This window comes from Chelonoidis abingdonii, chromosome 5 (assembly GCF_003597395.2).
Source record: "Chelonoidis abingdonii isolate Lonesome George chromosome 5, CheloAbing_2.0, whole genome shotgun sequence".
In the NCBI taxonomy this organism is placed as follows: Eukaryota; Metazoa; Chordata; order Testudines; family Testudinidae; genus Chelonoidis; species Chelonoidis abingdonii.
Genome location: NC_133773.1, coordinates 13,550,376 through 13,567,395, shown reverse-complemented (window position 1 = coordinate 13,567,395; position 17,020 = coordinate 13,550,376). Strand labels below are relative to the sequence as shown.

At 41.2% G+C, this 17,020-nt stretch overlaps 1 protein-coding gene across 7 annotated transcripts in view; it reads left to right on the top strand.

The window, feature by feature from the left end:
• SLC4A4 (solute carrier family 4 member 4) overlaps positions 1 to 13,614 on the top strand; it is a 242,866-nt gene extending 229,252 nt beyond the window's left edge. For 4 of the 7 annotated variants that reach the window (XM_032768082.2, XM_032768077.2, XM_032768080.2 and 1 more), the window contains 5 exons: positions 1,199 to 1,267; positions 2,796 to 2,969; positions 5,039 to 5,200; positions 11,364 to 11,443; positions 13,057 to 13,614. In XM_032768082.2, coding sequence (XP_032623973.1) covers positions 1,199 to 1,267; positions 2,796 to 2,969; positions 5,039 to 5,200; positions 11,364 to 11,443; positions 13,057 to 13,162 — 591 coding nt within the window. In that variant the 3' untranslated portion in view covers positions 13,163 to 13,614. Of the gene's footprint in view, positions 1 to 1,198; positions 1,268 to 2,795; positions 2,970 to 5,038; positions 5,201 to 8,545; positions 8,643 to 11,363; positions 11,444 to 13,056 lie in introns of all 7 variants that reach the window. The other 3 variants (XM_032768079.2, XM_032768083.2, XM_032768084.2) reach the window with 1 other exon arrangement.
• Positions 13,615 to 17,020: the final 3,406 nt, after the last annotated feature.

Genomic DNA, 17,020 nt, shown 5'->3' with positions numbered 1-17,020 from the left:
AAGCTGCACCATTATTTTGCTGCTGATAAAGGCTTTTTGTCTGCAGCTGGAGTGCCAGATTTAAAAAAAAAAAAAAAATTTCCCATGCGCTGCCATCTGTTCTGCAGTGTGGTTCAGTGCTTTGAAATAGCTTCCATCCCACGCTCGGGGAATTGCGTTCAATGGGGGGTGAAGTGATCCCTATGTATCACCTGCCTCGGAAGGATATTGGGTTTGTACTAATCAATGAATATTTATAAAGCACTTTGAGACCTTTCAATTAAAGGTAGATCCTGACCAAGCAGCTGGGCTGGGTACTTGGCAGATGTGTGGGGAGTTGAAATAGCCTATGTTGAAGGGAGTGAGATAGCTATAAGGTGGGGGCTCCTCTAGTATTGACCCCCTCAGCCATTCAGGGAGAATACATGGAGCAGGGCTATGTGCTGTGCAGAGGGTGGACCCACTCCCTGTCTGGATCCCCAGCATCCAGCCTAAACATTACCCATTCCACTGCAAAGGGGCCTGTTGTGTAGCATGGGCTGGCTTGCCACTTACGTGAGTGCAAAGTGGTGGTGGTGTTTGGAAGGAGGTTTGGCAAGTGAGATGATGACTCACAATTGTTAGCCTGTGACTAGTTATGAATTAACGTGGGTCAAGGATTGGGCAAAGAATAAGAGGTTTTATTCACATCATTATCTAATCTCTGGTTTGGAACTCTTATGAGAACAACCTTCCTTTGCAGATTTCTAGTCTTTCCAGAGGCTGGCAATATGATGGCAATATAGTCGTTTTCCTTTTGGGAGGCAGCATTTTGGCTTCCAGTTTTATTCAAACCCACAAGTGCAGGGACACAGGCTTGTTTTACAACTTTTAAAAAACTTTTAATCTTATTGGAAGGTTTCCTACTCCCTGACTCTGCCTCCTGGTTAGGCTGGCGTCTCTCCCCTTCTCTGTTGGGCAGATTTCTGTGTTGTATGAACCCTGTTGTCTCCCAAGGTAATTATATCTGTCCTTTAGCTATTTATTTTTAACACAACAAGTGCTCTTCCGTTCACTAAAATAGTATAAAACTTGCTAATTTCTCTGACTTGGCATTACTCGTGTGTACGAAATTCAGGGCTAGCACAGGCTATGAATTGTGTTACTCTCTGTGTACCTGCTAGATGATTGTTTGAGGTTATTCACTGTAGTTTTTCCACCATTCTTTTCCTTCCCCTAGTTTATACCTATGCCTGTGCTCTATGGAGTGTTCCTATACATGGGTGTCGCTTCCCTTAATGGAGTGCAGGTAAGTTCCCATAGCAACCAAAGCCACTCTGATATTTAAGGGTAGATTCTTTAAAGGACCTTGTCAAGAGGATGGCAATCATTAACCATTGCTCTTGTTTTAACTATTTGCCCTTTCCCTCCCCCTCATTTTCATTCCAAAGGCTCTTACCAAGGCTTCACAAATATTATCACACAAATATTGTCTTGTAGATGATACCAAATAAAAGCAACCTTTCCACAGGAGAGCACCAAGTTCCGGCCTTCCGAGCACAGTCAGTGCCACAAGAAGCAATCGTGACCTTTTAAGTGTGTTCTCAGAGAGTGATTTAAAACCATCTCTCTGGCCCCTTACTGACAAAAATACTGAGAACAGTGCGTGTTCACTTGCCGTAGTCCTGCTCGGGCCTGTAACTGGGCCTGCTGCTTTGCATTAGAGAATCAAGTTAACAGGATTCATGGAGCTGGTGGTATTCTCCAGCATGAACTGGTGGGAATAACTGAGCAAAGCTGAGCCCCCTTTCTTTGTCACTGAGGAAATGTTACGTAAAGGAGCCTTTCTCCCAGGGCAGTCGCTTTAATTGGCATTAGGAAGCTGGAAGTGGTTTTGTTACTTTCTATCACTGGCTAATTGCAAACTTTTTCTCCACTTAGAAGTGTTTTAATGGGAAAAGACTACATGCTCTGTGGATGCCATCAGAATTTACTTAGTCCTTTTAAAAATGGCCCTTTCACCCCCTAGATTGAGATGAATCTGATTTCAGAAGTAGGCATCAGGCCAGTGCGCTGGCAAGGGACAAGCAGTCGACTGTAATATTCACTACCCCTGGTTCTTCCAAGCAGAATTTCTCAGTGCTCTGGCCCAGGTGGGCATTGTTTGTTTTTCAGCTGTCCAAGGACAACTTCTGAGTGATAGGAAATCCTGGCTGGGGATTCGCTCCAACCTGTCTCTTCCAGTGGGGCTAGAGGCACTTCCTCTCTTACCAGCTCCTCGGGCTGGTTTGTTTGTGACAGTCAGGTCCTCAGCTGCTGGCAATCAATGCCGCTCCTATAGAACTATACCCTTTGCACCAGCTAAGGATCTTGCACCTAGGCTCTCATTTTACACACTGTCCAACATTTCCAAACCCGGATGCCTAATGTTAGGCACCTAAATCCATATTTGGGCATCTTAATGTAACTGGCTTGACTTTGAGAAGTGCTGGGCAACCACAAATCCCATTGAAATCCATGGGAGCTACCAGGTTTTAGCATCTTTGAAAATCAAGTAACTTCTATTTAGCTGCCTAAATACGGATGTAAAAACCTAACTTTAGGCACCCAGGTTTAAAATTTTTTCCCATTGTGTAGAAAATAAAGGTTACTTAAGAGGGAAAGAACTCAGCCACGGGGGCTGAGGGTATGTAGGCGGGTGTTGTTTTTGCAGGAAGAGCAGGTCACTATTGGTTCACAAATTAAGAGCCAACAATGCTTTATCACTCCTTTTTGTGTATCAGCTACTCTGACTATTGTATCATTTAATTTTTTTCTTTCTTCCCTCTCCTGCTCAGTTCATGGATCGTCTGAAGCTGCTTCTAATGCCTCTGAAACATCAGCCTGACTTCATTTATCTGCGTCACGTCCCGCTGCGCCGGGTCCACCTGTTCACTTTCCTGCAGGTGGTGTGTCTGGCCCTTCTCTGGATCCTCAAGTCAACTGTGGCTGCTATAATATTCCCAGTCATGGTAGGTGGTGTGTCCAGTTTCGACTTCATTTCAGGCTCCCTTTACTTAAAGCATCCCACAAAACACATTACAGCGCCAAGCTGGTAGACCCCTAGCGAAGAACCTTTGTCACTCCATCCATCACACTGATACAAGATTACAATGGGAATGCTTTCTGCACCCTCTACTCTTTGTGTTTGTGGCTGCTTTTTCACAAATCTTTTTGGGGAAAATGGGTCCATAAAGTTAATTTTTTTTCCGGGAAACCACAATTAATTTTGACCCATTTTTGCTGCCACAGTCAGATTTCCCACATCCTCCCTCTGAGCTATGTCAACATGTAAGAAGTGCATTGATTTCCCTTGATAGTTCACATTAAATACTGCACAGAAGTCTTCTTCCCTGCTTCTCAATAACACAAACTGACAAAAGCAAAGGAATTTGAGGACAGAGCTGTCCTCACTGTCCTTTGCTTGTGTGCTGCTGTAACTCAGTATGGGGAAATTGAGAAAGTTAATTGGCTAAGTCAGGAATGAGAAGTCGTCTTTCCTTGGAACTGCATGTCATAAAAATTAACAGTGGTTCATTTACTCGTTGCATCTTTGGGGAAGTGTATTTTATTTTTCAATATTACATCAGAATCACTCTAAAATGTTGAGTAAATGTTGAAGGACAAATTATTCACCCAATGTATCATTGTGTAAATGTATAAGGCTCTAATATAATATTTACTCATAGACAAGAACCTAGTGCACCTGGTATCACCAAGACCAGAAACCCCAACACTGCCACACTTCGGGGGAATTCAAATGCTCACTTTGCAGCAGGTTCTCTCTTTTATAATGGGTCAGAGCAAATCCCCAAACCTGAAGAGACACCTACACAAACACATGATCCTTGGAAGAGCTTAGCTGCTAAACCAAACAGCACAGCTCAGGCCCTTCTCCACTGTGTGTTTTATCTTTGGTATAACTAGAGCGCTTGGAAGCGAGGATTTCATTCCAAACCTATTGTGACCGAAACAATACCTCCATTAACGTATACTTTGTAGAGTCTAGCCTCCAGCTTAAAGACAGTTCAGATTTCAGCTAGGCTCATGTCGGATGGCTCATCATGAAACTGGGGCTAAACTTACGTTATTTTGGGCTTAGTTAATAGGTGAGTCAAAGCCAACTGTAGTTGTACAATGTATGGTTTATCTAAAAAAGGGGGAGAGAGAGAGAGAGAAAAACAGAAAAAAATAAAGGGACACGTTTACTCTTGTGTTGATGCTGTTAGAAGGAACAAAGCTGATGCAGTTAAGAAAATTCACTGTGGTTCCACTGTGGAAACATTCCTATGTAGATACCTTTAAAATCAATATATCTGGTCTGATAGCATATTAAGAGCCATATCTTTACAAAACAGGAGTAGAACATTTAGCAAAGGTATCTGAGAGAGACTGAGCTGGATTCTCTTCCTGATGTGCACAATAAGCAGAGATCTGAATGGACTCCAGTTACAGTTCCCCAGTTCGTTACACGTGTGCAAACCCCCGAAAGGCAGTGGGGCTGCACAGGGGTAACTGGAGCCTGGCTTGGCCTGCAGAACTTCAGTTGCTGGTGATGATTCACAAGAAGGCAAGAACCCAGTTAGACTTTTAGTTCCCAAGTTAAGTTTGAAGAACTGGCAGTTAGAGAAATCAATCCTGTTTACTTGTAACCCAAGCACCTTAACTGCGACACAGTAACCATGGAACCACTCAGTGCCATGTTTTTCAGGGTAGAATTGTAATTTACCTGTGACAGGTTATAGTGTAACCCCGTATATTGTTCCTGTTTACACTGACTTGTGGTCATCTAAGACATTGAAACCTGGAGTCCAAATCAGCTACAGGGTTTAGATGTCCAACCTGACGTGAGCTATTGCAGTAGCCTATCAGATTTCAGACTTGTTAATTGGCAGACAGGACTGAGGCATTTGTGGAGAAGAACAGTGTCCGATTGAATACACAGGCTAAAGCCAGTATCCCTGACTAAAGGTAATGTGCTGAGTGAGTAAGGGGACGGGTAACATTTAAACACGAGAATGCTGAATTTCTGTCCCACCAGATCCTGGCGCTTGTGGCAGTCAGAAAAGCCATGGACTACCTCTTCTCCCAGCACGACCTCAGTTTCCTTGACGATGTCATTCCAGAAAAGGACAAGAAGAAGAAGGAGGATGAGAAGAAGAAGAAAAAGAAGAAGGGCAGTCTGGATAGTGACAATGACGATGTAAGGAGCTTCCTGCCATCGTAAAGTAATAACCTTTAGGTAGCTAATACTGGGTGTCTCTAGGTGCACTCCCTCCTTCCTGCCTAGTTCCACTCAGGCTCAGCATGATCTTTACCCGCTGCAGGCACCTGGCCCTGAGCTTGTCATCTTTCAGATGTCCCTGACCTCTGCTGGTGGCACTTTCATTTCCGAGAACCAAGAGTCCCGTTTTCACAAGCATACTCTGCTCTGTGTCTCTTGAAATGTTATGTGTTCTGAGTGCTCTCTCTCTCCCCCTCGTCTGTTTACGCCCTGACTCTTTCACTTTTGTTTTTTGTTTTGCTCTTTAGGATGTAAGTCCTCTGGGCAATCAGCTCCACTACCAGCGAAAATAATACACTTGTTTGGAGTATTCCACGGCTCTTTAATTCATTCATTTAATTTTTAAAAGCGCACAAAGATGTGACTTGCTTAGTCACGCTCTGTGAGGTCTTTTGTTTGTGGCTGGTAATCCTGGCTTGAAAATTGAGAGAGGATAAGTGGCTGTCTAGAGTGTGATTTACTCGGAACTCTAATCTCTGATTGTCTTGTGCATTAAAATAATGAAGTATAGCTGCTAATGCTGCTCTTAAGCGCTGTGAGCTGATCCGTGTGCCTTAGAATACTTCAGTTGGGTTTTTTTTTGTTCCATATGCACTTAAACAAAAATATTGCCCTTGTGCCTTTAAAGCATTTCCCTACCAAGGCTTCATTTGAGGTCACGTGTCTATTAAATCACTCTCTCTTGGGGAGTTGGCTTTTTTTACCCCCAGCTGAATGACAATGGGAAAGGACAACGGGGCTTTAACTACTAAAGTACAATGATGCAGAGAGTTTGGGCTGGTGTTAGTGGGGTTACTTCTTCCTCTGCTCCGTGAAGAACCTGATTCCTGTGGCTGGGAGAGGAAGGATGCTCCCCTGAAGAGGAATGCTGCCACTCCTCCTAAGAGAAGGAAGAGGCGAAAAAATGGCACAAATTGCACATTCAATCTAGAAATTCCATGCAGGTACTTGTACAGTGCACTCCATTATCCCACCAGTCAGCCCATAGGACACAAGTTTCAAAACTGCTTCTAGGCTCCATAATCAGCTGATCCATTGGACCAGCCCATGTCAGACAGCTGCTTATAATGTTCCCAGAAGGTCATACATTGCCCCCAGGCCCAACAACATTCCATGTACATCACTGGAGCTCAGACACATTGTGCCTGATTTAAAGGAAATTACTGGATTGATTTCTAACATTTTCACTGATTATAGCAATGTGTCTGAGTGCAGGGTGGTTGTGATGGTTGTGTATCTACTCAGGCTATCTAGTTACTGACATTACAGTATTTGGTTGTATGGGAGGCTGGCTTACAGAACATTCCTTTTAGTTAACATTTCTTAGGACATTTTTTCAGCACTCATTGCAACAGGATTCCTGCACATAGTATGTGGTGGTATATTTTTTTTCTTTTATTCTATAAACCTGCCCTTGAGAGATGGCACAAAGCAGGTTGTGTATAATGTGTCAGTGAACAGGTGTCCAAAGATGACATTTTAGGGCATATATAATATATGTGGTCTTCGAGAGAATGAACGAGGCAAGACCTGTTGAGTTCTAAGTAAGGATTTTTAGCAATTAGGTGCAGAGTCGGGAACAGCTCAGAAGCACATGCAGGTATCCCATCCCTGGTTCCCCAGCCTACACCTTCAAAAGTGTCTAGTGATTTTTGGGTGCCCATCATAATACACCTTCAAGGAGTGCCAGAAGCAGAGCATGTTCTGAACATAAGACCTCGTGAAAGGGTTTCAAGTTGGGCTCCCAAAAATTACTAGTAACACTTAAAATAAATAAATAAATTTTTTTTTGGACTACTATGTTTCTATCAGGGTTCACATTTAGTAACCTTGTCAGAGCTGCCAAATACTGAAGATGCAAAACCTTTAATACTTTTCTTTTTTTGCGTATTGGGATTTGAGATCTCTTTTCTTGCAGATGGTAATATGTGAAGAAGAACCTCTAGAGTCAGCATTGTCATCACATTTATTATATTCCTTTACCTGGAAACTTTGATTTGTTGGAGGGGGCTATTGGGTAATTTGGGATGGCTTCACTACCTCTCTGGATGTTTGCTGTTAAACCATCCTTGTCAGAACTGACTGTCATCCCTGAAGCTCACAAAAATATTTCTGAAGAGCAAATGTTTTGCCTTTGGAATGCACCAGATTCCCACTGGAAACATTTGTAAAATACCCAACAATCAGTGCAGATACCACAAGACCTCTGTACAAGGTCTTCCTACTCAACCTTTCAAATGGCATAGTGGGCCGGGTACATCAGTGCAGTACCTGTATCTTTTCAGGAACAATGTCTAAACATTTCTAGGAAAGTGCAAGTTAATATTAATTGCTTTCCCAAGTGCTGGCATGCCCTTCCTCGGTTATGAGAAAGTGTTTTTTATTTAAATGGGTAATCAAGGCTTTTAACTTTTAAGCATTTTCTTTAAGTTCCACTGAAGTCGGTGAGACTTAAGCATGTGCATACGTGTTTCCCTGAATGGCAATCCAAATGAATAGTCTAGCCCTTCCTGTTGGTACGCTATTCCTGGAACATGGTGTTTCAGGGAGAAAACATGTGGGACTCACTTGCTAAAGTACTGGCAACCCTCTCTGAACTGAAAATACCTCACAGTGCTGTGTAACGGTGCTTGCTGCTTAGTCCTGCTTCTGCTGGATTATAAAAGCTCATAAATGGAGTGTGGAAATAGGGAACTAAATTAAATGTAATTTGAATTTTAATTGGGACTGGTCATTTTTTTGAATGGAGGGGATAAGAAAGCCCACCTGACAGGTTGCTATGGGACTCTGCCCATCTCAGTTATAGCAACTTCAGAGGAAAAGAAACATCCCTGAGCCATTTCAGAAAGAAATGGCAGCAGAGGGATACTTCTGATGGGTTTTCACGTGCCTCAGTCCCTATGTGATTTCTCACTGAGAATGCAGCATGCATCTGTATTTCCATTCAGCTTGGGGCACTTGCCCCTCTGCATCTTTGAGCTGGACACAGGGCAGAGTTTTATAAATTGGGAACAAGGGGCGTGGCAGAAGGTGAAAGACTCCACTGCGTCTTTAATCTGTCTTGCTTTTGTAGTAAGGGAAGGGGAAATATGGTGTGATGGGGCTGCTGAGCGCATGGAAACGACTGAGGTGGACGAACCCATTTTCCCTTTCTCACTCCTCTCCGCCAGTGGCTGTGTGAAGGATGAATTTAATATGTGGGGGACGCTAAGAGAGAGCGAGCAGTGGCAATGTTCTAAGACCTTTTGCACGTTTCTTTCACAGTCTGACTGCCCCTACTCAGAAAAAGTCCCAAGTATTAAAATTCCAATGGACATCATGGAACAGGAACTTTTCCTAAGTGATAGCAAACCTTCTGACAGTGAGTAGAACTAACCTCTTGCATGCCTGCTTGAGTGTGTCTTGCACTGCCAAAAAGATACACACACATATATACACACACAGAGATTGAATTAAAAAAAAAAAAAAAAATCTGTCCTATCCCTTAGAAGTTTGCTTTTTTTCTTTTTTTTAAAAATTTCCAGGCCTCTGGTTTTTTGGGGGAGGTTTTTTTTTTTTTTTCTCCCCTTTTTACAAGTTTTGTGTTATCCTTCTTGGTGCCTCCACCTTAACTGCCTCTGATCAGCTACTAACAGGTTTCTCGCTAGCGCGCGCGCGCACTCTCTCTCTCTAACCCTCTAAATCATCCAGTCCATTTCTGGCTGTTGTTGTTTGTGTGTGTGTGTCTTGGTGTGGTGTCTACTTGGTTTCCCTCCCTTGCTGTTAATGTTCTGGATTGCAGCGGGTAGAATCAGCACCACTGTCCATTACTGTTTTGTTTCCTTAGGTTCCAAAGAATCACAAAAATCAGCGCTTAACAAATTAGGCCTGTCATTGATCTTCTTAAATCATTTAATTGACAAGGCGGCGATCATGCAGCATTAACATATTTGCCTTCTTAGGTGACTTGCATTTGTGTTACATCTGTTCCTTCTCTTTTTTGGGTTTTTTATTCTAATATCCACAATTGATTATATTTTTTCCCCATTTTAAACTTTTGTTTATAGCCATTTGCATTTTCTAGTGTTATAATGTGTTTAATAAGACTGGAATTTCAGATTAATTGCCATGAGTTCTCAGGGGGGTTGTGTCAGCTCTTTAAAATGACAAGCAGTAGATGAAAATGCGTTTGGGAATAATGGAATTGGAGGGGAAAACACAAATTATTGTATTAAAACAATTATTGAGGTGCTGGCAATGAGCATTTAAGGGTCAAATAGTGAATTATCATTGGCTTTATTTATGTTCTCTGTTGATGAAAGCTTATGGCTGCGTTGTACTGCAATTTGAAATTTCATAGATATCCAATTTCCTTGTTGTTTAAAGGAGTCCCGTCAATGTTTAGACCCAGAGGGTATAATTTTAAAAAGTGCGCAAGTGACTTAGGCTTTGTCTGCACTACAATCTTAAATTGACTCACTGATTGTAACCAAGGGGATGTAGGTGGTTTTCAAAATTGTACCTATAATAGTGTGTGCACGTTTAAAAAGACAGAGAAACCTGATATGTATAGAAATTGATAGCAATCCAAGTACAACAGCATTGTTGTGATTGATTGTGAGAACCAAAAAGGGATGCAGACAATTCAGACACGCGTCTGACGAAGTGGATATTCACGCACGAAAGCTCATGCTCCAATACGTCTGTTAGTCTATAAGGTGCTACAGGATTCTTTGTCGCCTTTTAGACAATTCTTGTTTACTAACCAAATGGCCTGAAATGCTAAAAATTAGAGTTTCACAACTTACTCCATCTGAATAATTTAAAGCGTTGTTAATGTGATAGGCAAAAGAATTTTTCAAATATGATTTTTATTTTGACATTGCCTCAGTACTGTAGATGTAAAATCTGATTCAGCCTCCCTGCTGATCAGATATTCCAATAAAAGAAAGCACCTAATATGGTGAATTGCACAGAATTACAGGAAGGTGGCTTATCATGGCGCTCAGCCTAATGATCTCTTTGCAACGTCTGTGCACATAAAAATAATGTAATCTCTCACTAGCATAATGCTGTATTACTTTAGTTCAGGGTCTGTTAAGATTTTCATAACAAATCAAATTATCCAGAGCACTTCCCACTCTGAGTCGTGAATTGCTAAAACTTAAAAGAGTGGCTGTATTTTTACATTTTGAAAAAGAAAATTGACTCTTATTTAGTGGCAAGGCAAAAGTTATAATGGAGGGTTTTTTTGCTCTTGAGAGAGTAGCTGGAATCTGTCTACACTGTGGCATCCTGCAAAAGTCGTTGTTCGAAAGCGTAATACAAATAATACTTAGAACTTCTGCAGCATGTTCACAGCTGTTTACGAGTATTTAATTGATCCAGTAGGATGGAAAGATTAGATGTTTATCAGTACATGTTGGTAAACAGCAGTGTTCACCACACACACAAACCAACAAAAAAAATATTTTCACTGATTGAAATTTGCAGCTAGATGATGTAAGAAAAATGCTGCTTGAGAACTTAGAGTTTGATTTAAGGATATTTACTGTGTATATTTTGACAGGTGGTGTTGACAACTTGTGTCTTAACAGTTATAAAGCTTAATTTTTTTCATCTTCGCATTTGCTGTCATTAAATTATTCTGACCCTCCCATAATTTTCCACAAATTTAAATCAATAAAAGTTGGAAAAAAATTAAATTGAATTCTGCAGCCCTAATTACACCATCCTCCAGTTAAGTATGGAGTGAGTTTTCATGCTATATTTGGTTGGTAGGAACCTTAGAGGTGAAGTTTCAAACAGTGCTGGGCCAATGAAATATGCATGTAGTGGTAGGTGCATGGGTATCTACCTTTTTGCATGCACAGAGGCAAGGTTGCAGTTAAGTAGCAACATTTGAAAATTAGCATTTTGTGTCACACTGATGGCAGAATTTTTTTCCCTTTTGACTGTGTCAGCTTGATTCTGTTGATGTCTTCCATGCTTTTTTGGAATCTGTGAAATTTCATGGTTAAATATCTGGGGACTTGCTAGAGGGGAACTTTATATTTTGAATGGCTGAATGCTGTGACAAACGACTTTGTTTTTTCTTAAACAGGAGAAAAATCACCAACATTCCTCGAACGCCATACATCGTGCTGATAAAATTCCTTTCCTTCAGTCACACACTATGCCAAGGTAGGAGCTTCCGCAGCACGATCTCATTAGGTGTATTGTACGTTCAGTAAATACAATGGAAGTGTGGCTCTCATGAGGTATATGATAGGTCCAGGCTGAAAGGGGGGCTCGCTTTGCAGTGGAGGAAAAAAAATAAAATCTGTATGGGGTTCAATCCAGTTCCCATTGATGTTAATGGGAATTTTTCCATTGACTTAATTGTATCAGGACACACATAATAAAAGCTGAGTTGTTATAACTTAGCAGAGGGACCTTGAGGAATTTATTACCCTGAAAGAATTGCTGCCACAAAAGCAAAGTCGTCTCATTGATAGATAGGACTTTCTTTAAATTTTAGAGTTGTGTATCAAGACAGACTGTGTGTACCTGTAAGTAATTATGCCGGGCCAGAGTATAAGAAAGTTGAGATACTTGCTGTTGTTTAACTGCATCTATCTGCATGGGTGTGCATGTCTACTAGGAGGAGACATTCAGGAGATGGTGATGCCCCTCTTTCATATGTTTGAGTGTGTTCTCCAGAACAGGAGGAGGGTGGTGGCTCTGAGTCCCAAGCAGTACTGCCTAACATTCCTCCCTCCCAAACACCTACACTAGCAATGGAGCAACCTGCTGTAGTGAGGTTTCTCCAGGAGTGGTTTTCAGGGGGTGAGGTGGTCACAGGCACTTGACACAGGTGCTATGAGTGCAGAACCCAGACTTTGGCCCCTCGCATAGCAGAGGATTGTGGGATAGCCTTTTAAGTAATAGTCTGTAACATGAGTTTCATATGCCCCAATTCAGCCAGGTACTTACTCCTTAAACTACAGCATGTGTGTAAGTGCTTATATATCTGGCCAAACTAGGGCCATAGACAGGTTTCCACGATGGGGAAAAAAAAAATCATGTCCCCACTGGAGTGGGAACTGTGATAAAAACTCTTTTACCAATCACCCTGTTTAAACATCGCTGCTGTAGCATGGTTCTGAGCCTAACACTGATGTGGCCTTGCAGTGCTACTGGTGGGAGAGTCTGACTATTGAATTTACTACTCAAACAGCCAGAGAGATTTTGTCCAAGAATTCCCGAAGATTAGCAAATGATCTCAGTGTTAAAACAAAAAGCAGCAGCCTTTTATTTTGAGTGCATGACATGATGGATCTCAGGAGTAATGAAATAAAATATACATATCTGTAATTATTCAGTGCGGGAGAATTGTTAGTTTCTTGCAGGATCAAGCCCCGAAGTTGGATTTATAAAGGCATGTAGGATTGTGTGAGGAATAGATACCACAGACCGCAGCCACCACTGAATATTTGGGCTGTTTAATATACAAATTCCTGAATACTCTATGTATGAATGCAGCGAGACTTGAATATTCATCCCATTTCTAGACATATCATCTCTTAGACTAACAAGCATTATTTGGCCAGTAAGAAGTAAAATGTTAAGCTTCCCTCATGTTAAAACAGTAAATGTGCTTTATTTTCATGTGACTTGTCAATAGTTGCATGCACTAGTAAGTCGGAAGTGGTATTTTGTAATGGAGTTGGGGAGAAATCACTTGACCCTTTCAAAATGCACTAGAAACATAAATTCAGTCCATATGTCTTACCTTGTTTTCTTTTTGCATTCAGCCCTCCACAAACTCCAGTGAAAGTTGTGCCTCAAATTAGAATAGAACTTGAGCCTGAAGACCATGGTTATTTCTGGAGGAGCAGGGGAACAGAAACTACTTTGTAACTTTTTTGTTTGTTAAACTTATACTGAACTTTTTTTTTTTGTCACCAGCCAAATATTAAAATGCTCTCTGCTTCCCTGCCACATAGGTAAATCTGACACACACTGTACCTTCCCTCTAACTTTCTCACCCAGTTTTTCCACTCACCAACATTCGTTTTTGCCTTCTGTCACTCAGACACACACGCATCTCTCATTTTTTAAGCAGAGGGCAGAAGTATTAAGGATATATTATAAATACCTTTGTGAAATGTCAGGGGAACTGACATTACCTTAGTTATGAATCAGTGTTTGTTTTTCTTTTTTCTGTCTGGCAGAACATAACTGACCTCCAGGCTAATTCAATGTCTTTACTACACTACTGGAAAGTGCTGCTACACTAACTTGCTCTTAAAGTCTATACTTGTAGTGTCAAGAGAAGGAAAACTTAAAGGTACTTCACTCCCAGCACAGACAAACTATTGCCAGCGTTGTAGCTTGTGTTCTGAAATGTCCCTTTCCTATGCAACTTTTTTTTTTTTTAAACACTTTAATGGACTTTTCAGTGTACCTGACAGATGAGTGTTATTTTCCTAGATTATTTTGTTTAAATTATGGGGCCTAACCTGCAACTTTGTCAATTTTTTAAACTTTTTTTTAATTACTGTAAAGAAAAATGAATTTTTCCTGCAGCAGGAAACACATAGTTTGGAGTAGTTCTACCTCTTATTGCTAGATGCCAGGCTTTCTGTAAAAATGTATTGTACGATATATAATGTGATTTTTACAAAAATTACACAATCTCCAAGTCATGGCATAGGACTGGATCAGTTTTAATAATACCTTCCATTTGAAGCCTCTGTTTGTTAATTTGTTTTTAAAGACTCTAGCTGTATGTGAAGGTGACAGGATGTAAGTTAACTCTTATGTGGTTTAGGAAGAGACTTACATTTAATGGCAATAACTGATGTACTGACTGGTAGTGTCAGTGGACAGATGCTGATTGTATTAATTTTGTTGCTTTCTAATGCAGTACGGTTAGAATTATTTCATGTACAGGCGTGTGTGGCTCTACACATCAGCATGTAATACAGCGTGGACGCCATGATCATATAGTTAAGGGGAAGATAGTTTTTAATCTTACTTATCTGGATATATACATCCATAACATTTCCTACTTAGGAAAGCCACCAGTCAGTCACGAAGGTCTACACTCTGACTGCAGATAAATGAACTGTACTCCCCCAGATTCAGTCACCATTGTGTATAGAACTTTCCTTACAGCTTAGAATCCACCCTGGCAAAGACACCATTTCGAATGCATCTTTTTAAATGGATAAAATAGCCACATTACTTTGCTTCTAAACAAAGCAGACAAATGTCACTTTGATTGAGATCTTTTTATCCTCGCTTGTATATACTTTAAAAAAAATAACCATTTGGAAATTGGGCATTACACTGAAATTTATCTATGTGATTGTCTGACAAGGTTCCTTTGTACACATAGCATGCTCTAGATGTGCATTAAATGTAGCACGCCGTCAAGGCATTGTTCATCCTCCCTGGGGGGCTCTTAGCTAGGAGTCTGCTCCAATTCCCTATGACTGAATTTTCACTCCATTGTTCTTTCAAGAGACCCCATATTCCTGTGCATGTCTTTCCAGCCCCTTCGCCCATCCTACCAACAAGGGTTCGGGAAGAGCCCAGTTGCTCAGGCCTTCCCAGGTGGTTTTTACCTCCAAATCCCTCTTTGCTTAGGGAACAGTCGGGAAATGCTGACCCTGTCAACAGCATCTTACCACCTGTTTCGCCACAGCATTTGGAGAAGAGACTTGGCATGAGAGAGCACTGTTTTGGGCAGAGACTTTTATAGGGTCAAGAAACCCGGGGATTAGCACTCCACTTTTATTTGCCCCTCTGCCAGATCTACTGTGTCTGTGAATGAAAGTGAAGAGAACAATCTGGCCCCTAGCCATTGATAGTAGCCGGACCTGACAGGGGTGTCAGAAGTTTGGTAGCAGGCGGCTGCTCAATCTTGCTCCTGCTGAAATCAATGGGAATCTTGCCACAGGCTGGGTTTACTCCTGATGGCTTTAAGGGGCTGGCCTAATATTTAATACCATGTGCATTTAAAAAAAACCAAAAACCTGTGCACCCCCACAAGCTACTTTCGAACACTTTGTACTTGATGCCTCAGGGGAAATGTAACTGCTGTAAGAGGACTAAGGGCCTGCAAAGCTGTAGTGAAAAGAACACAGCCCATCTTAAGCTAAAAACAAAAATATCAGATAGTACTGAGACCCGATATGCCATATTTTAGCCTCCCATCACTAACAGGCACAGAATAGTGTAGAGGTTTTTTTTTTTCTTTGTCCAAATGTGCTACAGAAGTCTCTGGAAATGTTATTTTTAAATAAAATGCTGTATTAAAAGACAGCAGAAATATGGACCATAATAATTGCAGCCTGACCTTTTTAGGGCTGTTGGGCAGATATAACTGGCATTGCCCTGTTGACGCTACACCACTTTGCACCCATCCAGAAACCAACCCATTATTCTCCCACTGTCGGTGGTGGTATTTGAAAGCTACACCTATAACACAGCAGTGTAATAGTTTAGCAACAACATTACACATTAGGAGTTGGGGGAGGGGTGATAAATATATTTTAAAAAAAAGTCAAATTCAGCATCCCACCTTACATCAGCATTTAAAAAACAAATATACGCCCTCCCCATCCAAAGCAGGGAGATCTAAGTCGAGCCCATGGTCAGTCCAAAAAGTTGGTTCTGCTTTAGAGGAACAAATGAGCTGTCACTTGGAAAGTTCTGAAAATTGGTCACAGTGACAAAGGGGGGGGGGGCGGGAATGCAGCCTCTCTTCCTTGGCAGATAGGCATATCATAAACAGTCCAACCCTGATTTCCTGAGTGACATCTGAAACCTTCAGGAAGGGAGCATATATTGCCTTCAGCTAACAGATCTGGCTAACTGGAGGATGGATAGTTAGGGTTGGGCTGTATATCTGGATGTGCTATGTTAATTTAAAACATAAAACACTTTTCATTCCTCTATAAAAATCACAACCCACTATAATGTGAAACAACAGAGCCAAGTACCATGTACAAAGTATGTGTGTGTAGGATTTTGTTCTCTTCTGCTCAGACCCTCTGATTTTGGTTTAGAGAAACCCACATGTGCTTGCTGAGGAAGGACTGAAATAAATTAGTGTTGGACAACAGCAGATTTTTTTTTTTTAGAAAAGCACTGAAGGAAGAGAGAATAAGAACTGCTTACAGCTCACAGTGCACCCACCCTCCCACAACAGAGCAAATCTTTACATTTGCTATTACCTGGTGATCAATCTCCAGAAAACGAGGTCTTCCACTTTTGAACCATGTTAAATGTACTTGAAATGTATTGACTGCTGATTTCTGTTGTCTTCTTTGCTTTAACAGATTGAGCTCTTGTACGGAGGGTGACACTCTTTAGGGATGGGACAAAAAAATAATAATCGAAGATTGATATTTTTCTCATCTAGACACATTTAATTCCTTTGTGGCAGAAGTTTAAACTGAAAGGTTTTTGTTTGTTTGCAAACAAAGGTCGTGCTGGCTCCAAAAGGTGAAAAGCAGCAAAATGGCCCTTTGATAGCATCACCCTATCAAGGATCTCATGAAATATAATTTCATTGCGATCTTTCAGCCTTGGGACAATAAATAGCAATTACGTCAAAAAACTGTGGCGGTGTTTGGGGGAGGGGGGGGAGTTTGGCTCACCAAATTTCTGTTTTGAGAGTGTTTTAGGGGCTGAAATCAATGAGTACTCTTAATGAGATGAGCTTCTGCTACTCAGGGCTAATATTATCCAGTGAAACTTTACAGC